The sequence below is a fragment of the Chroicocephalus ridibundus genome, chromosome Z (genome assembly GCF_963924245.1).
Source record: "Chroicocephalus ridibundus chromosome Z, bChrRid1.1, whole genome shotgun sequence".
In the NCBI taxonomy this organism is placed as follows: domain Eukaryota; kingdom Metazoa; phylum Chordata; class Aves; order Charadriiformes; family Laridae; genus Chroicocephalus; species Chroicocephalus ridibundus.
The window spans coordinates 48,935,892-48,956,916 of NC_086316.1; the positions used below are offsets into that span (position 1 = coordinate 48,935,892).

At 37.7% G+C, this 21,025-nt stretch overlaps 1 protein-coding gene across 3 annotated transcripts in view; it reads left to right on the top strand.

The window, feature by feature from the left end:
* PTAR1 (protein prenyltransferase alpha subunit repeat containing 1) overlaps nucleotides 1-21,025 on the top strand; it is a 48,498-nt gene that overhangs the window by 8,228 nt on the left and 19,245 nt on the right. For all 3 annotated transcript variants that reach the window (XR_010069049.1, XR_010069050.1, XM_063319966.1), the window contains exons 3-5: nucleotides 8,079-8,145; nucleotides 12,546-12,650; nucleotides 16,504-16,717. Coding sequence is in view for 1 of the 3 variants with exons in the window: in XM_063319966.1 (XP_063176036.1) it covers nucleotides 8,079-8,145; nucleotides 12,546-12,650; nucleotides 16,504-16,717 (386 nt within the window). In the remaining 2 variants the exon portion in view is untranslated. The remainder of the gene's footprint in view (nucleotides 1-8,078; nucleotides 8,146-12,545; nucleotides 12,651-16,503; nucleotides 16,718-21,025) is intronic.

Here is a 21,025-nt window from a genome sequence, read left to right on the forward strand (position 1 = left end):
CTCTTGCCCAAGCTGAAAGGATTAGAGGGAGATGACTTATTCCCATGAGTGGTTTAGGGAAGTGGTGTTAATCTTTACAAAAGGGATTTTGTCCTGCTTTCCTGAGTCAGAAGGAAAACTGTAGTGATTATGGATATAAAGGAAGAAACAAGTGCAGTGTTTTTCAGATGTAGGGGTACGCGAAATCATTTATTTCCTCTTTCATCATTTTAGTTTTGTTTTCAGTTTGTTTTACTTGCATGAAAAATAGTTTGGTATATGTTGTCTATTTTGAATTTTTTAAAAAAACTTATAAAAGGGTGTGGCATGGGAGATATTTGACTGCTTACAAAGTGTCCTTTTCTGTTCAGAGTAAGAATGAAAGAGGGTAACTGTAGTCTAAGAAACTATTTGGATTTTTGTTCATGGTTCCAGCTCACATCTGAATAGCAGTCAGCACAAAAAAATGTTTTACTCTAGGCTTATTTCAGTGTCTTATTTCTGGTGTGTGTTTGTTCTTTTGTGAGTTTCTTTCTTTTCTATCTGCTACGGCATTTTTAACATTTGTGTGTCCGAGAAGGAGGGATATGTTTTCTTTTGAAGAACACCCAGTCACCACTCACAGAATTCAGGTCTTTAGTATCTCACATACACCTGGCTTTCAGTTTGAGGCCCTTACCATATTGTAATTTTTTTCTGTGTGCATGAAACTAACCTAATGCATAATGTCTGTGTCCATTGTGCTTTAAAATTAGTGTCTTGGATTATCTTCCCCTCCTGGTATATCAAAGGTATTCTCTCTGGTTGCTTGATGAACTATTGATTTAAATAATTATGTTTTAAATATAAATAGTGGGATGCTGGCAGACATCTGATGCAGACCCTAGCATCTAATCATCACATAACTAACATGCTGTACTGTCTTGAACAGATAGGTTTTGAGAGTAGTTCAGTAAAGATCTGGAAAAGAGCTAGTAACATCTTTTTCTTGATATAACTGCCATTTGCTTTTCTCCTCTTTAATGTTTTATTACTGTAGGCTGTTTCACCTTAAGTGGATGAAGCCAGCTGTGCACTTCCCCTCATTAAAGCAGAGGGCAAAGGACGGTCAGATGGTGTTAGATGAGTCTATTATAAATGTGCATTTGAGCTTCTTTTGCATTCAGGGATGATATGGAGAAAGAAGACCAAGGTCTTCAGTGAATCTTGGCAAGGGAGCATTCTTAAGGCAATTAAATGTTGCCTAGATTTTTTTCCCTGAGGGCAAGTTCTAGAGTTATTAAGCAGACTTTAATTCCTTATTACAAACAAACGGATAGAGAACACAAGCATTTTGAAAAGAGTAGCATTAAATGGCAGAGAAGGTTCATAAGGTAAGCATGAAAGTGCTTGCCTTCTAGTGGATGTGGGGTGGCCATACACAGGAACTTTTTACCTCTTTGCAAACCAGATCATGACATCGAGGAACCCATTCTACTGGTAACATATAGTCTCCACTGTTGTTTGTGTACCTTGGGTGGTGTATCAAGTACTGGCTTGATACTTGGAGTTAATTCTTCATTCAAATGAGTAGCTTAAGAAAGTTGAAGTGTTGTTTTCATGTGTTGTTGTGTATGAATGACCTGGTGATTGTCTGCATTTTACTTGTCTAACATTTTTTTGTTTCCCCCCACCCCACAACAGAGGGTTGATGTCATGTCATTATGTGATTACCTAAGAAAAGTGTTTTGTGCACCTCGTAAATTTTATATTGTCCTTTATTTTTTATTTTCACATCATTTATTTTCTTAAATATTCTTTCTCATTACAGACATCTTTAAAAGACTTCTATTCCCAGGGGATGTATATTTCTAACATAAGTAGCTTACATTTCTTACTTGGTTTCCATTGTTTATGGATGGACCTGGTAAGCCCTGCATGTTTTTCATAGTTGCCACCACGTCGCTGCTGATGCATTCAGTTCTGATTGTGATCAGATCACAATCACTGGTTTCTAGTTCAGAATTTATAATGCAGACAATTATACAATTCAATAAAAAGAGCTTTAGTGTAAGGAATATAAATAATGTTGACTCTGACATGTAGCTGGAAACAAATTTTACAATTTAAAGAGCTGAACTTGTTAGCACAGGGAGCCTTAGCAAGACCAGTGGTTCTTATTGCAGTGTTTTTTGCAGGTCTGACGTGGGAGTTTGTGAGGTGTATTTTGATTACGCTGCAGATCTTCTGCAGGGAGACTTTTCATTTCAGTCTCAAATGTTACAGAGAAGTCCTCCCCTAGAAATTGACACGCGGACAAAAACTTGCTGTTTCAAGCCAAAATACAAACCACTGAGATCTGTGTCAGTCTTGCACTGGGAGGCTGGAGACCACTGATAGCTGTTAGCTAAAGGGCAGCAGGGTGCTAATGTGGTGGCATCCTGCTCTACGCACACAGGTCCAAGCGCTTTGTTGTGGTGACACTGTGGCATGTGCCCATACCTGCGCCGACTGCTTGGAGGGTGTCTCTGCTTCCCTCCCAGACGAAGCCTCACAGAAACCTTCCTCTCAAAACGAAGATCATACTGGAGTGGCATGAAGTTTAGGTGACTGCCTTTGTTGAAACTTGTTTGGGTTTCTTTTGAAAATGAAACTCCATTATCCTTTGTTTCTTCAATTACAAAAATCACTGTAAAACATGTGAAAAGAGGTGATCTACAACGTTTTCACGTCTATTGAGGTTTTGTGTCACTGCTGTGAAACTTATCAGGACCTCACTATGTTAATAACCTGTTTGTAAAGCAAGGTACAGCTTTGGTATGTTTTACCATAATTGAGTTTCACGTTTGTAGCAGAAACTGAGCTGCAGTGGTGGAGGAAATGAAGGTGGAAATCTCTCTAGTGCGGTGTAAGTAGGCATACTCTATCCAGAGGTGTTAGGTTTTCTGTATGTTTGAAATATCCTCAAGGATTTTCCTCCAAATCCCTTGTTGTAGACAGAAGTGCATGCTGGAATTTGGCAAGGTAGTTGTTTTCTTCTGAATGTAGTGAAGGGATACATTTGTTTATTGCTGCTACAAAACTCAATTGCATATTCTGTTGGTGCTTGCAATGAACAGTGATTGCAAATGTAGTCTTGTTACCTCTTTTGTCTTGTTCAAATTACTGTGAGCCATTTTAAATAGAACAGAGGAGGAAAACAGGGTGGTGATTCAAGTGTCTGCTTTCAGATGTGTTTGATGTTTTTCTGGCATGATCCTGGAAGAAGGAAGTGCTTTATAGTCAAGTAAAGCTTACTGTGACAGATGTTTAATTTAGTTATGTTTTCTTTTGGTTACTTGAATAAGATGGTGTCTTGAAATCCATAATCATGACTGCTTCTCTTCTTGCTATTGTTCCAGTTTAGAAATCCTAATTTTACAATATGTTTTTATCCTTTCTCCAAAACTTCTTTTTAATTTATGCGTGCATATTGTTTCTGTTATCACAAGACGGTTTTCTGAAATTGCTACAAACTTCTTCTCTTTGTATGCAAAGTACTGCTGTGCATACTCCCAGAATATCCTTACTTTCCATAAATCTGTGTTTCTACTTTTACAACACTGTTCTGAAAAGCGCATCTTAGTGTGGTACACTTATGAAAATAAAAACCTGGATACAGCCATATTTAAAAAGAAAATGAGCTAAAAATGCGTTGTTATATTTGTCCTTTTGCAGCAGGGGAGACTTTCATGTATAAAAAGAAATGTATGTTGTGAGCTCATCTGATGCTATAGTTTGCTTAAAATGTATCTAGCAGAAAGTACTTTTAAATTGTAAATGAAATACGTTGGGTTTTGTTACTGACACAGAGGGAAGTAACTGGCAACTACTGTCACTGTGTGCCAGATCTGTCATAAGGCTTTCTATTGATAAGCGGCTCAGAGGTTACTAAAATTGTGTCATTTGACATCTCTGCCTCAGAATCCACACTTAATGAAATCTTCATCTGTTACTGGTCAATATGTAAATATTAATCACAGCCCTTCTTTGAGAAAGTGACAGAGCACATGCTTATGCTGCAGCTACAGACCTGAAGCAGAGTGTTTCGCCAGTGCTGGTGTACCTGTTATTGCAGACCTGAATGGAGGAAACATGCTCAGACTCAGGGTTTGCTTATAACGTTGATCTCGTTGAGCTGAGAGCGTTTGTATGAGCAGCGTTTGTGCCCAGTGCCAGACTTCTGCATTACAGGTTTACGGTTGGACTTGACAATCTCAAGGGTCTTTTCCAACCTAAATGATTCTGTTCTATTCTGTTGTTGCACAAAGCATCAAACAACATCGACATGAAAGAACGGGTATTCCTTTGAGGTTTTCCTTTTGTCTTCTTTCTTTTGATGATGTTTAGAATGCCTCTGTAATGGGAAAATGGACAAAATGGCAGACAAGATTCTGTTTAAGTTAGGCTTGGTTTGGTGCTGTTCCAGACCTCTGATATTACCAGAATAATCATGTTAACTGGAAATCATGACTTAAGAGGATAAACAAACTGTACTCTTTTAAGAGGAGTTATATAGACTATGAAAACCATTTCTAAAAAACATTCAAAAGACTGAACTAGACCGTAACAAGATTTTGCTTTACTATAGCATATACAGTGGTAGTACCTAGTAATTACTAAAAACCTTATTGTATTTACAAAATCCAACACTGAAAAATTCAGGATCTTTTGTGACTTACTTCAGAACTGCCTCTAATCCTGTTCTTTGTTGCAGCATTTTGCCGTGTCTCTGCTTTTCTTCTTATCCTGTACTGCAGTTTCATTTACCTTTCTGTCTTATAGCAAACACCTTTCTCTCCTGTAACAGATGAAAAAGTCCTGCAGACAGATCTCCTTTATTGCACAGTTCTGTTGGATTGATACTTACCGCGGTGGATTGATACTTACCGCGGCTGAGCATTGGAGCCTTTAGATGCAGCCCACTGACTTCCTGGCAAACTGATAAGCAGCTGAAAATGAAGTTTGCCATGGAAAGTGTCAATCAAACTAGATTTGGTGCTCTGAACTCTTTGTAATAAGTTTCAAAAATTATACTTAGCTAGCTATTTGCTGGCAGTCTAGATTAAATATAACTTAAAGCAAGTTTGAAAATATATGTGACACTGGTCTAGGTGAGAAGCTAGTATTAGAGGTTTTTGCGTTCGGGTTTTTTTGCATTTGAGGGGGAGGGGTTGTTGTTTGTTTGATTTTGTAAATAATCACCAGTTGGAGAGAAAGTTGGCTGGGTGGGGTAAAAATGCAATTAACTGAATAAAGGTATGTAGCCTTAGTTTGTGTTAGCAACAGCGCTAATACTTCCTGATATTTTTTTTTTTTCCTCTGAAGAAACTCTCAGTTGCCATGTAGCGAGTACTGTGAATTTGATGTAAAGATTTATGTTACCTTGGAAGAGTTATTATTAGTTCTTGGCCTATTACATTTTGAAAGGCAATTGGTGTGTATTGTTTATGACACGAGGTAATAATAGCAGAATAATCAGAGCATTTTATTATCTATATTCATGATATGTAAAATTGAGAGTTTTAAAACTATAGAAAAACTACTAATATTTTGAGAAGGTAAAATGGAAAACCTACGTGAAACAATGACAGCTCACAATTTTAACTATAGCTCCTTATTACTGATGTTTTGTTAAATGTTGCCACTGAAGTTTTTGAGTGTAAAATTGAAACAGTAGCCAGCAAAACACTTAGTAGGTGTTTAATTTTATCCATCTGTGGATATTTCAATTGGGCAATTTATCTGTCTAAAATTAAATAGGTTAAAGTACGTTGCTGGTTCAGGGGCTGGAGAAGTCAAAGGAAAAGCTTTATACATTTAGGCAGCAAATTAGGAAGAAGCTTTGCACATATGAGAAATATTCATTCCCTGGCAACAAAGAGGAGCTTAAAAGGAAATCTTTCATTAAAGGAAAAAAGCATCTCAACTAAACCCCATGAAAATAGAAACTTAAGTCAGTTCCTTGAGATTACTTTTAAAATATCACCATAAAAGCTTAGTGCAAAATTGACAGAGTACACTGAAGCATTTCCCCCCTCCCCAGCCATATACAATGGCTTAACATGTTCCTCATAAGTGGGAACATCATGGGAAACACAAAATTACGTTGTGGGACATAAATGAACGAGCAGTCATACAGTGATACGTAAAGGTATTCCACTTTTTGATCCACTTAAATATTAACTTCTCTCAAAGGCTTAGTTCAAAGATACATGAAGCCACGTTCCTTTTCATTTTGAATTACTATGCTCCATTATTGTTGCATTTCATCAGTGTCTTTTTAAAATTTAATTTTACAGTCATATTAGCTGCACTAACCAGAGACCTAGTTCCATGAGAAACCTTTTTCCTTTTCCTTTTTTTCCTTAGAAAGTAATGAAGTGTCTCTTATTTGATGGAAATCACCTGGAATACAATCTATTTAGTATGTTAAGCGTGGGGTGATTAGGTGAGAATTTACAGAATCACAGAATGGTTCGGGTTGGAAGGGACCTTAAGGATCACCTAGTTCCAACCCCCCTGCCGTGGGCAGGGACACCTCCCGCTAGACCAGGCTGCTCAAAGCCCCGTCCAGCCTGGCCTTGAACACTTCCAGGGATGGGGCATCCACAACTTCCCTGGGCAACCTGGGCCAGTGCCTCACCACCCTTTAGCCAAATTTTCTTGGCAGTAAAAGCCTGAATAGTCACCTTCAGTTTTGAAGCAAGTTTCTTCATTTTACTCAATTGTAAAATTACCACGTAAATTTAAGAATTGTTATTGCAAGACTGGTTAACTGATCTGATGCCACTTCTCATGAGAGCAGAGGTTGAGAGAGCCAACACAGGGACAGTTGTCGTGGTTTGGCCTCAGATGGCAACAAAGAACCTCGCTCGGGCCTGCCCAATACGGGAAGAATCAGAAGAAAAAGGCAAAACTCTTGGGTTGAGACAAAGGCAGTTTAACAGAACAGCAAAGGGAACAAGCAAACAACAATAACATGGACAGAGGAATATACGAACACAATTACGGAACCGCCGCTCTCCCTGTGGCTCACCGACTGGACCCGGGATGCCCCAGCCCGCTCCAAGTGGCAACTCCCTGCCCCGGCAGCTCAGGGTGGGCATGGCTCACATGGCATGGAATACCAGGAAAAATTAACCCTATCCCCGCCGGAACCAGGACACAGTCCTTAGTATCTCAAGCTTAACTGGAGATGCTTCATGGATCCCCACTGATACCGTGGTGGGACTCAAACTGCTGGACTGGTGCAGTGCAGTGGAAAGGGAAAGACTAGGTTACAATGAAATTACTCTTCCGTTCTCAGCAACCATATACCTCAGTGTTGTTTTTACGACATTGTTAAAAATAAGTGTCATACATAAATCTACAGTCTGTGCAGTGCTTAAATGCAGGGATGCAAACAAATGTTCCATTTGTTCTTTTTTTAGTGAATCAGTCTTAAAACCTCAGTCTGAAGCAAGGCTATCACTTCAGAATGTATTTAAAGTGTTTTCTGTGCAGCTAGATTGCTGAATTATTTTGTGGTCCTAATTCATGGTTATGGTGTTTCATTTTCCTAGCTACAGTTTTTTTATAGTATGTGTATTTTTTGTAACAGTGTAGTGTATGGCAGCCATCTGCAGCTCAGACTTGAACTGAAATAGTAGGATATATTTTTAATGGTACTGTCTTATTTTAAAACTGTTGGATTTTCTTTGAAGAATTTTTTGTGTATGATATATACAGTGTGTCTGCAATTTAAATCACTAAATACTCAAGGATTCTATGTAATGGCTGTCCCTTGCTGAGGGCATACTGTGCGTTTGATTATAGCAGTACAGGTAGAGGTCAGCTGCAAACTTCTTACATCTAAGTTGTTAGTGCGACAGAACTCCATTATTTTGCTCCCTTTTAAATTAAGTTAGCATTTCTTCTGGAATGAGACGGAGCAGCGATTTGCAGAGGTGGGTGTCCATAGGTACAGCAGCGTCTGGAGGAGAGGCTTTGAGGAAGGAGGTGAAGTGAGGGAGTGAAGAGAGCAAGCTGCTGTGTGCAAATCATTACTAATCTTTGTGTCTCTTGATCCATCTTTCTAGAGCTGATAGATATCACATGTACCCTGCTGCTGCTGAACCCCGACTTCACCACTGCTTGGAATGTGAGGTATGTTGCACTCAGCGAATGACATCAGAAAGACCTGGGCCTTATGTGTGAGTCAGCTATAAGCTTTGTTTTAAGTGATAATTAGTGACACTGCAAGAGCTTTTCATCTAAGGAGTGCTGAAGGAATGTTAAAAATCTCTTCTATCCTGCATGCCTTGCAGATAGTTTCAGACTACCTTTTTTTTTTTTTGTCGTGCAGGCTAAAGATTACACTGCTGCATGTGAAGGCACGTGTTTGACCCACATTTTTGGGGGATACAAGTCCTATTGAACTGTCACTCCTTTTCTGTCAGTTAAGGAAGGCCAATTGTAACCTTTAAATGGGCATATCCTTTTTGCTGAATAACATAGTGCCCAACTGATGTTTGCTGTCTGTCTTCACAGTTTTCATTTTACCCCTCTTTGAATATTAAACCTGAGTCCTTTTGAGATAACAGTTCAACTTGCTGCCGTTACCAGTGCAGCTCATCAAATCTAGAATAGCCCTTAATAGATAACACTGCAAGAAGAGGGGAGGAAGGCGGATATCTCTTATTCCAGACGCATTCTTCCCCTCCCTGCTCCTTTCTCGTACCTGTTGGGATTAGCCTAGCTTCACCATTGGTCATACTGCAGCACCTGTCCAGGAGTCATTATGGAGGAGGAGCAGGAATTTACCTCCTTGCTCCTAATGGAGCCCAGAAGCAACAGTTCATTACAACCCTGTAATCTGATAATTTTTATGTAAATCTCAGAGGTGGGGGAATATTTTCTTTCTGCTGCTTAGGTAAGACTGGAGATAGTCTTAAAGGAATAGTTCTAGAAGGGCTGGAGGACTGTCAGAAAACTATATGGTAGTGTCTAGGAGAGGTCTCATTAAAAATACGACTTTTGTAGTTAAGATGCACTGTTGCCGTAGGAAAAATTAACAAAATGACCTAGAAAGATGACAGCTGCAGGTAGCTGTCAGCCCTAGATAAAGCAAATTCAGCCTTTTTTTTTTTTCTTTCTGCTTTTACTGCTGGTGTAGTTCTGTGATCTGTATCTTTCTAGCATCTCAGGTCTAAGAAGGGGGGATGAAAGTGATAGTGAAGGGTTTACTGTCATGAAAATGTATAGGTTGAATAGCTTTCAAGTGATAAAATGGAATTAGGAGTATGTATAAGTACTAGAGCTACTACAGTAATGTAATCTTGTGGTACTTAAAACTGAATTCAGGTTTTTGTTAGGTTTTGTGGAATTTTTTTTTAATGCAAATGCATCCATGCTTATCAGTCTGGCTTTTTTTCTGCCTAACAGCTGAAAGAGTTTGCTCTTATGTACATGAGAGGAGTAGTTCAAGTTGTAAATGGAATTAAAAATGTTAAGGAATATGGTTGAGGATTGTTTTTTCTCTTTTATGACTCTTATGGTTTACCAAAGTATGCAAATTACTACAGAAGGCAGCCTTGCTCCCCAAATTCTTGGTCAGTGGCCTGGCTGGTGGTCTGTCTTTGAAGCTCCGCTTAACATTCAGAGAGAAGCTGTTGTTATACCAGCCAGTCAATAGCTGTGGAGTCTACCACCAAGCCTGCTCTAGCCAAGGGACTATTTTGCTGAATCGGACTCTACATTGTTTTAGGTTGCTGCTGGGAGTTGGCCCTTTTGAAGGGTAGGCACTTAATTGGCATGTTTCAGCTTCTGTTCTGTGAAATTCTCACTTCAGTAAATTACAGGTCAAGCTAGCCAGATGTGTGGCATATACAGTCCCAGAGTAGAGGACAGATTGTGTTCTGGACAGATGCTGGAAGTAAATCCTTATCCTGAGCTAGTATAAGCTGGGAACTAATTGTGCGGGACTTGCACTCTGCTTTCAGAACATGGTGGGTCTGCCATGGGGTGATCGTTTTCGTCTTGCTTGGAGGTTGTTTGTTGCACCAGATTCGTCTTGTATTCTCCACATAGAAATTCACTGCTTTATTTTAAGGGACAAAAGCATCATAGACAATAAGTAGACTAAAAAATAAAAGTGTAATAGTTATTTACTGAATAGCAGCCCTGCACATAGTGTTCCCTGAAGAATTTAATGACTCTCTTGCTGGGATAATCCCTTTTTCCTATGTTGAATTCTCTGCTGAGAACTTCAGAGATAGTCGTTGACTCAGAAGCACTGAATTTGAAGGTACAGAAAGAGGGTGGTTTGAGAGTGGGAAAAGGAAATCTCTTCCTTGAAAAGGAGACAGGACTTGCAGAGCAAGAAGACTGGAGTGGTGGCATGGAAGACTAATGAGCATTTCAGCTCAGCTAACCATCATAGAGGGCTGTATCTGGTTAATGAAGCACAGGACAACATAAAACTCCAAATGTGGTGGAGGAAGGCATGCTAAAGAATGGGAGACGTATGTCGCTTCCTAGAACTTGTTAGGAAGTCCCTTTTATACTGAATGGACAACAAGAACTCTCCAGTTGTTAATCATAATTTCAGTTATCCTGTGTTTTTAGAGGTTGAAAAATCTTCCAAGTTAAAATGACCAAAACGTAACTGATTGTAAAGGAATTGTCATAGGTGTTTTTGTTCTTGCTGATATACTTGCTGGTGCATACAATTGATCAAAAGTCAAAAGACATTAGATAACAAGACACACTGAAAAGTCAAACTTTTTCCTGTCAGATATCAATAACTTCAAAGCTGTCACCAAAACCATAAGGCGCATTAAAATAATTTCAGGTTATCTTTTATGGGAGCTAGAATTTTGAAGGCTAAAAAATTACCTGTGGTCCGCATGGCAAAAAAGGGAGCTAGAAATTATATATCCCAAGTTGCATGTTTGCTGAAAGATCCTGAAAGAGGTTTATTTGACAGTATATGATACTTTAGTCATAGTCATGATTGAAGTCCCTTACTTGTGGATGGGAGGATTTCTCATTTGAAAATCTGTGAAGCTAACACAGCTTTTCTAGCACAGCAATAAAAGTGAATCTTGTCTGTAATGTTCCTCAACTTTGTGAAAGAGTAAATTTGTGTGAGCCTGCTTACTAACAGTTAACGCTTTAATATAGAAAGAGCAATTTCTTCACCAAGAGTTTAGGTTTTTGGGAGGTAAGTAGCCTGGTAATCTAAATTTTTCTTAAATATGTACATGCGTTTGTTTTCAGTGTTAGACTGATCTAGGGTGCTTTTTCATTGTCCTTACGGTAAGTGACTTTTACCAAAATGTCACCTTTTGCATTCCAGTAATGGGGCAATTATTCTACCTGCTCCAGTGTTGACATTCCCTGAATCTGTCTCTGGTCTGCTTTGCAAAAGTAAACGCACTGGCACCAAACAGTCTGGTCAGTCTGCCGCTCCCGGCTAGTATGATGTGGATTTCGTGTTGAGCACCTGCTAAAAGCATCCAATCTGAAGCATGATGGAACTTGATCCAGATAAAAGCAAAGGTCCCAGTAGCTATGTTTCTGATCTCCGTAGGCAGTTCTCTACTGACTTTACTAGGTATCAGGAGCAAGACTTCCATAAGGATATATTCAACTGTAGGTTCAGTAGCAAAAGAAGGGTCTAGGCTAGTGTCTGGTTGTATACATCTCACCAGTGGCTTTGGGCTGTGGGTTTGCAGTTCAATTAAAGCCACACAAAGCCAATGTACCCGGTGGAGTCAGTTTCCTACTGAAAACTTCCAAAACAGTCAGAAAATGTCAGTAAGTGCTCACACTAAAGGAATGAGTCAATTTGTTTGTGAGACTCAGGACTTAAAACCACATTATGTGTTCTGTGGCAGATTGCAAAGGAGTCTTACCTTCTTACTGGACAGCAGCTTTTTTAGGGGGTATTTCCTCCCTGCTCCTCCCTCCACCCCTTTTTTTTTTTTGTCAGAAAATTGATCATTTGCTTCTCTTGCTGAACCTGGTGCCATGTGTATCATTATGGTGAACCATAAATTATTAAAAAAAAAAAAAGGCAAACAAAATCCAAACCAACTTGTAACCCAAAACAAACAAAAAAGCCCCACCATGCCAAAGTTGTTCCTACTTCTTTCACTCTTGGTTTTCAGTTGTGACTTCTGGAGGTTCCCGGAAATACATGTTTCCTGTCTGCAAATGGGAACTTTGGAACTTATTGTATCTTTACTTCAAAGCCACCATATACTGTATTGGCAAATAGGATATGGAGACAAATGTCCTGGGAGTAACTGGTGATGTGATGATGTCTACAAACATGCTTGGGACAGGCAGTAGGAGTTAGAAAGCTAGAAGGAACAATAGGGTGTGCATATATGTAGCAGAGTGGAATGAGTTAATACACCAAAACCTTTTAAAACTCTTGTAGTTTGACAGTGAGATTCTATTATGATACAAAAGAAATGCCATGCTATCTCTTGCTGGGATTTGTGTTCTGTTTTCAGGTTACTACTTTTATTCATACAAATTTATTTTATCTTTTGTAGGAAAGAATTAATACTGTCTGGCACTTTAAATCCACTTAAAGATCTGCATCTTGGAAAACTGGCGTTAACCAAGTTTCCAAAGAGTCCAGAAACATGGATTCATAGGTTTGTTTCCCTTGCCTTCTATTGCCTCCCCACAGTTAAATTAAATGTTTTTCCTAGGGTTATTTTTCCTGTGCTGGAGTTAAGGAGAGCCGTAGATGAAGGAGGACATCTAGAAATATAGCAGATTCTTTGGACCAGGCAGTGTAAAATACTGTGCTTTGGCTTTTGAAGATACCTGCCTATATTTTACACTTAGAACTAAAATCATATGCACCTTTTTTGCTGCATATTTTTTTAATAAAATTCCCTAAATTATTTTAATAAATTTCCCTAAAGATTTATCATGTCTTGTAGCACCTAAAATTCTCAGTCCGAGAATTCTGATTCCATCAATAGTAAGTGTTTGAGCATTGTGGGTTTCACCTTATTTCCCCCTTCCTCCAACTTACTGCTATATTGCTTGTCTACAGGCACTTCAGAAAGACAAGAATCTGTAAAAGCTAATCTTTGCAGCCAAAGTTGGATTCTTTTCCAATCCAATACTGGTCTTTTTGCCTTGGCAAATTTATTTTTATCATTCCTGACTTATTAAGTCACCACTACTAAATATTAAAATAACAGAGCACACTTTTGGAAAAAATAACTCCAGAATTTTGCGGATGCACAAAGCTAACTGTCTCAGTCATGACTCATAAAATGCCTGTAGCACAGCTAAGTGAAGTATAGATCCATTGCTGAACTTTGTTTAAAAAAAAAAAAAAAAATCTTGGTGTGTGTGATTTTTTTTTTCTTTTTTTTTCCCCCCACGATGTATTTTTCATAGGACAACTCATCCTTTTATAGACAGCCTTAAGAGAGATTTCAATGTAACACATTCTAAAACAGTTCATAATGTTTGTGTTTTACATGTTCAGCATTAGGACGACCGTAAAGCTGATACCCCGTTAGGGGATTCATACTGTATCAAAAACATAAAGCTTCAGTTGTACTAATAACATGTGAATTTTTGGGAGAGGGAGTTGTTGGTAAACTCTTCTTTGTGAGTGCATGAGCTTAAAATTCTGAAAGTTAATCTAGAATGCAATACATGTAATATTCCTAGGCATTTCTTAACTTGTAAGCATTTACTTAATTTCTGTTAATTTCTTTGTTAGTAGCATTGACATAGCAACAACACTGATTAATTTCTGCAATGTTTGCTTTTAATTTTGTTGCTCTTCAACTGCTTTTCATCATATCCATGCTACTGAGTCACGTTGCTTGATTGCTTTGAAGCAAAAGGAGTATGTAGAAATAATGGGAAAAAAATCTTGCCGTTTGTCATGGTTTAGCCTTACCTACATGGTAGCTGTTACTGGAAAACTGATTTTCTGCATGTACCTAGTGCTGAACCTGGTGCCATCCATATAATGATGATCAATACATTTTTATGAAATTAGTCAGAACAGTAGGTTCTAAATACTTATTTACATCTTAGAAATAATAAACAATTCTGTCTATAATTTATATGCAATCTTAAATTAGGAGTATTTTAACAGGGTTATAATTTGTTGTTCTTTCTCATACTTGCCTAAAACAGAAACATATATTTGAGGATGATTCTACAAATGTTTGACTTGTATTTGAATGTGCTGACCATGATTGATACATGTTAGAAAATAAGATGTGCAAAAAATTTTTGTTTTGCATCAGCATAGTGATCAATTTAGTGTTTTCTGTTACCCCCGTAATACCAAATTTCAGGCAGAAGTGCAAAATGAAGGAACGAGGCGATTATAAAAGTCAATGAAGATATATCAAAAAATTTTTTTTCTTACACTTACTAAAGATGTCAGAATACCTGTCATATATTTTGCCATATGGCCTTTTGCTATATGTTTTGGGGAGTTTCAGATAGATCTTGCGCATATAGAGTCAGTATATCTATTGATTGCACAATTGTCACTGAATAATCCTGCGTTCATTTACGGTAATTCCAGGAACTGCAATAGTAATAGGAACATGCATACAGCCACAGAAGAAATTGGATTCTTTTCTCCAAATCTATTGTAGAAAATGTTCTCTTAAAAATCTCTGAAATATTATAATATTCAACAGGTACCAGCAATACATGTTAAATCTTTTGAGGTTGTGCTTGCCTTTCTTTCCTCCCATGCAAAAAGTCTAGAAAATAGCTCAGGTTTCATTTTATATTTTTTCTTTTGTAGCCACAAAAATTATAAATTCTGTATTTTTTTTCACACAGTCCTGTATATATAATTTATCTGAATTCCTTATTTTATAAAAAATCCTCATATGAAATAATTTCAAGATCAAAATAATTTGTCTTTTTATGGTTTTAATTAGAAGTGAATGTTAATGGATTAATATTTATCTTTTGTTAAAGGAATGACTCTCTACATATTTAACTTTCATACCTAACATTTTTAGAATTTCCCATTTCTTGCAAGTCTGCTGATTGAAGTGAAAAAATACTAGGTAGTGATGTTTGGATCAAAGAGATTTTTAAAAAGCAAAAATTAAATCTTAAAAAATACAACATTTCATAAAATTAAGTTATACAGCAACGAGCAGGATTTATTTGGCTGTACATCTTTAGTTAAAACAAACATATTGGAAGACAGTGTATGAACGCTGGTTTCAATCTACTGCATGTGATTTCTGTTGAGAAACGCAGTCAGTTTAGAAATTGCACTCTTATAAATTATCTATAATATTGTCTTCTGATAGTTTTTTTTTTAATAACTAAGAAAAAGACACAGTATGAATAAAGAATACCAGTGAACAAGAATGGTCTAAATGTTTTGAAATGAGAGAAAAAGCGGATGGATTACCAAATTTGTTTTTAACGGTGATTGGCTTATCTGTTTGGTTCTTTTTTTTTGTGTATATACACATACACAATTTTATATATGAATTACAAAATAGAATTCTCATTTTAAAGAAAATGAATTTATTATTTTTATTTTATTGATTGATTTCTTCTAACTAGGAGTGACACCTTTCTAAAAGTAGCAATTGATTGGTTTTGGAACCGATGTGAGCCCGTATGAAACAGAAAGACCTCTGTGTCACGGACCGGAGGATGTCAGGCTTTCCAGAGCATTCCACATGCATCCATTGCAATTCTCTTGACTGCTGCATGGAGGTCTACACATCTGTGATTCCCTTTTGTAGGGCCCTTTTATGTAGGGTCTGCAGATGCACGTTTTCTGCAGCATTGAGGACACCTCTCAAAAAACTCATCTAAAAATACTACTAAATTACTACTAGAATTCAGTCCATGATAAAATTAAGAAGCCATGTATGAATCTGTGCTTATCTCAGTACTTTCAAATATGTATAATTCAGCAGTAAAAACATTTGTTTTGGTTATGTTTATAGCCCTTGAAACTGTAAATCTTTTGCACTTCCTGCTGGTGATGTACAGAAACTAATTGGACTTGCTGTGTGCACTACTGACTACTGTAAAAAATACAAAGCACAGTTAATTTTTTTTACCGACTAGCTTTTTTCGCTCTCATTTTGGGTACTTTATTTTAATGCTATACAAGTTTCTGAAAGGAGAGCTGGTTAGAAATCTAATGCAGACAGTTCTTGCATTTTTTTCATGTCTGCTGTTTCCTAAATTTAGTAGCTTTAAGTAGCCATGACCACTTACAGTGAGTAAACAAACAAATACAGCTAGAGCTAAATTATTTTGGAGTGTGACCATAAAGTCATGGCTTTCAGTATGGGAAGAGTTCAGATGGTTATGTTTACTACTATTTCTTACTTATCATCTATTTACAGCGTAGTTTGGATAATTGACGTATTGGAAAGGGTTGGTTGGTTTATATAAATGAAAAAGCATTTTTGCATTTTTTCTCTTAAATTGCTCTCTCACCATTAACACTGTACGTCGTTTAATCAGACGATGGGTGCTGCAACAATTAATTCAGGAAAACTCCTTGCCCAGTCACGTGACTAAAGGAAACTTGGGAGCAGCACCTGTGGAGAGAATTCACCGACTAGTGCAGGAGGAAATGAATGTCTGCTCTGAAGCTGCTGGGAGATATCCAAGCAACTACAATGCCTGGTCCCATCGCATCTGGGTTTTACAGCATTTGGGAAAGCTGACTGTCAAGGTATAATACAATAGTGAATAAAGTCTTATATTCCCTTGCCTGGAAAAAAGAAAATACTGGTTTGCCAAGCAGATCCTATGACACAGATGGAGAGTATCGTGTAGTTAGCATAGGTAGCTAAGAATGTTTTTAAAAAACAGGTAAAATACTGCAATGAGTATGTTTTGCATTTTTCTTGCCAGTGTAGGCAGGTCCTGCTCTGCAGAAAGAACAGATTTTTCTTGCCCAGGTATGAAGTTCTGTTTGTGTACTTAGTGTTAATGAACTTGTGGCAGGAGAATGGATGGGACTGTGTGAGCTGAAATGAAGAGGAAGCTGAACATAATTCTTCTAGTACTAATTTTGAAATTCATAATAGAGAAAAATGTAATACATGCTAGATATTATTTTTTATAATGTAATGCAATGTCTTGTTTTGATATCCTTATTCAGCTTATCTGTGGCTTCAGAATATTGAAGGATTAAGTAAAAACTGCAGGAATTTCAGAGAAAGCGTGGTAGTGCTTGCAATGAGTTTCTTCAGCTCCAACAGTATCTTTTAATGGCATTTAAACTGGAGGTTGATCAAGCTATTTCAGCTCCAGCAGGGACATTTAAGGCAGTGGCCAGTATTTCAGATCAGATGGTAGTATCTAAAAATCAAGACCTGCAGCAAACTGAATTAGTTAATATGACATAGTCTAAAATCATATAGGCAGTTTTGTAATACTGTATTTTCTAAGCTGTTAGGTGAATTTCTTGTGCATGTTAGGCTGATACAGGTCCACATCACTCGTGGATGTGTGCAGCTGCCTTTTGCCGTCCTGTAAATACGTAGGAGAGTGAGGGAGGAATTTAGTGGAGGCTGTTGAGGCAGTATAGCTGTTATTTTTATGTCTTACGGGCCAGCTACTGCTACCAATGGATGTTGTTTTGCTGAGGTTTCCTGTTAACTCTCACTTGAGAAGCTTTAAAAATAGCTGTATCAGATTGGTAGTAAATAGCAAGTATGTTCCAGACTTCATGAGGGAGATAGCCCAGAATTTGGACTCATCTGCCTAGCAAGTTTGTATGGAAAAGTAGTTATGGAAAATTCAGAAGAATTACAGGATTGGGGTGGACTGGAGGTTAGAAGTTAGGGTTAGAGGTCTGTATTAGTAGAAAACTAAGTCTGTTATTTAGGTCTTTAAAAGCTTTATTAAAAAGAAGGGGGGAAAAATTAGCAATATTAATTAAAACTGTAGTAACTTTATGCTTTAGTTAACAGTAGTTTGAAGATCAAGATAACACCCTGAGTGCTTTTTGCACTTCCTGTTCCTTACTAAATTAAATAAACAGAAAGAACTGCATTGTGGTAGAAATAACTTCTCAGAACTGTTATTCTAGTGGGTTTATTCATTGGCAGTTGTCAATGCTTTGTGTCACAAAGCATGCCTGTGAAGGAAGTGTTTGAATTTAGTTTGATCACTGCCAAGTCTGTTTGCTTTGCCTGCCATCCCAGTTCCCCTGCTGGTCTTCTTTTTAGGCTGATTAGTAAGGAAGTAATAATTTTGTCTGGTTTTGTCCAACAGGCTTTTGTTAACTCTGGTAAAATTTCACTGGTGCTGCTGTTCCTTGAGCAGTGTGTTTAAGGCATTGGGAAATCTCCGTGCTGACTCTTTTTTTTTTTTTCGTGACACCACCAATGCACCTCTTCATATGGCCTAGCAGAAGGTGTTTGGGATGCAGTAAAATTAGGGAAAAGTGTGGAACATAAAAGATACTGAGAATCTTGATATAAAATTTCTGTCTAGGTAACTAAGTAACACATTTCTGCTATAATACAAACTTTGCCTGTAGTTATAGGTAGTTTTTACTATGGTGTACAAGGAAACAGATGCCCAGAAAAATAATGCATATGTTGTATTATCATTGAAATAAGATGTCTCAAAACAGGTTTATCATTTATGAAACTGTTGGCCTGTTTTGGAGGATTTGTGAGGGTAGATTAGTTTGGTAGGGTTTGGGGTTTTTTCCTTTGATTTGGTAATCATAATCAATCCTAATGCTTCTGCAGACTGAATCTTAGTTCGAAGTCTGTGAAAAAGATATAAAATACTAGAGGAGAAGGTTTTGGCCCTCTACGAAGATTTTCTCACAGAATATGTATATTTCTTCTTTCTTACATTAGACAGTAAAGAAACATCATCTTGTTTGAATATAGAAGCCTCAGTTTGTTTTTCCTGTGGAATTTGAACCACATTACCAAGTTTATGTAGTGTTTGAATAGTGTTCATTAATATCAATTAAGGATTTGTCAAGAATAGATTGCTCCAAACCAGTCTAATCTTTCTGGAATTGGAGTACTTGCTTCAGAAAAGGATGAGAAAGCTTACTTCAGCTTTCTCACCTGACAGTACAGTTAGCTAATGGGGGGAAAACATGGGCTCCAGACACCTACTAATAGGTTGGTGTGTACTTAATTGGAAAACCAGAGTAAGACAGTAATATCAGTATGGTCTGTTACAATTCATATACATCATGATGTTTCAGAGAAATAGCGCAGGTACAAAACCAGGATGTAGTTCAGCAAGGATGGACGAACTTTCTTGTTTTCTTTAGATAGGAATACTCAAGATCATAATTACAGGATGGAGAGTGGCTGATGAGGCCCTACATTAAAAAACAAGCAAAGAAACAAGTGTTGGTGTGGTGTCCCGAGCACTTATCTTGTGTGATGCCCAGAAGACAGAAGTATGTTCATAAGACGCAAAGTAATTTTTCCTGTAGACATCCCCAGTAAGGCCTTGGCTTGACTGGACCTCCAAAGGTACCCGTCTTTTGTGTGAGTGGACATTGACATATTTATCTGGTCAGCCTTTAAAGTTTTTTCCTCAGATACAGTTCCTTTTCATTTCCCCAGTGTCCAAGAGCAGGGAGAAGTTTTGGGCTGCAGTTTATGGTGATTAAGCACTTTAAAAAAGCAAGCACAGGGTCAGCGAGGTTGTAAGAGGGAGTGCAGACCCAGAGGTTGAGGCAAAGGTCACTGAGTGCATATGTCCTATTCTGGAGCAGGTTGCCAGTTCCATGGTACTCAGCTCACAACCTCTCACAAAGGGCTGCCTTCTGCCTTTGGTGATCAAGAGTGAGGAGGGAGGCGTTTTCATATCATTTCTTTGTTACTTCACAGAAGAATGGCAAAGGGCTTGTGTTTTTGGTGTGGAAATAAAGAAAACTGACTTGATAAGAAAGAACCTCTGTTGGAATTCAGACGGTAGCTGGCTTTTTGTTTTACCTCCTGTTGTTTGAAGTGTCTTCCACTGTTATTCTGAGGTTCCTAGAGAGAGGCTTTGCTTTTTGTAGATCTCAAGAGGTTTAATGACAATCTTTTGTCTTGCTTTTCTAAAAGAGGTTTTCTAGTCCAGGTAAGGAGTGATGTTGAGAATCATTGTGTTTGCTTTGTGCAGGCAGTTAAAAATCCATAACTACAATGTTCCCCTGTAACTTTGTAGCTTATAAACATGTCAGGTAAATGAATCAGATTATTTCAAGATCTAAGTTGGACATAATGTGCATAGTATCAGTTCTGGCCAAATGAAGACTGGTCTGATTCTTCTGATGTCACTCATTATGCTGTTAAATTTTAATATTCAAAAATTTAAAAGAGTAAGCTCAGTTCTGCTAAGAGAGAAGTGATCTTGTGGTTTAAAGTGCAGAACTGGAGATAGTGAGTTTCAGCCTCCTTAAGAATCCCATGTGTGGGCTGTTCTTCAGTAGTGCCCTTCAGTTTGCTGATCTGTAAAAGGAAGACAATGCTGGTGTCTCTTGCCAAGGCCTTAAAAAGCATGGTGAGTATCTCAGGTAAAAGACGCTATTTACATCGTTTGTATTTGCTCTAGCGTCTTTTGGAACAGATGCACCACAAAAAGTTGTATAACTAGCCTTGCGCATTTCCATGTTCTTCTTTGTGGGTGGCTGTGCTGCTTGTGCTGCAGGAGAAAAAGGAAAGACTTGTGCCTATGAAAATTGCTTTGCATCAGCTAGTCCTGTTAAGTGACATAGGTAGCCTAGAAAAAGAGATTAAAACGAAGAATATACCACTAAGATTATATCCAAAGTCTTTAGAAGTAAACGAAAAAGGTAGTTTTGATCTCTTTGGAGAGTTTAAATTCCAGAGGAGGAGCAATGTGAGGAAACAGATTAAAGCCTTTAAAGAAATAGAACCATTAGCTCTAACAGAGAAAGTAAAGTAAAAGAAGCTTTGCCCAGTAGCCACACTCACCTGTCTTCCTAGAAATAAATTTTGAAGATTTAAAACCATTCAGAATTAAGAGAAGGTTTCTGATCTAC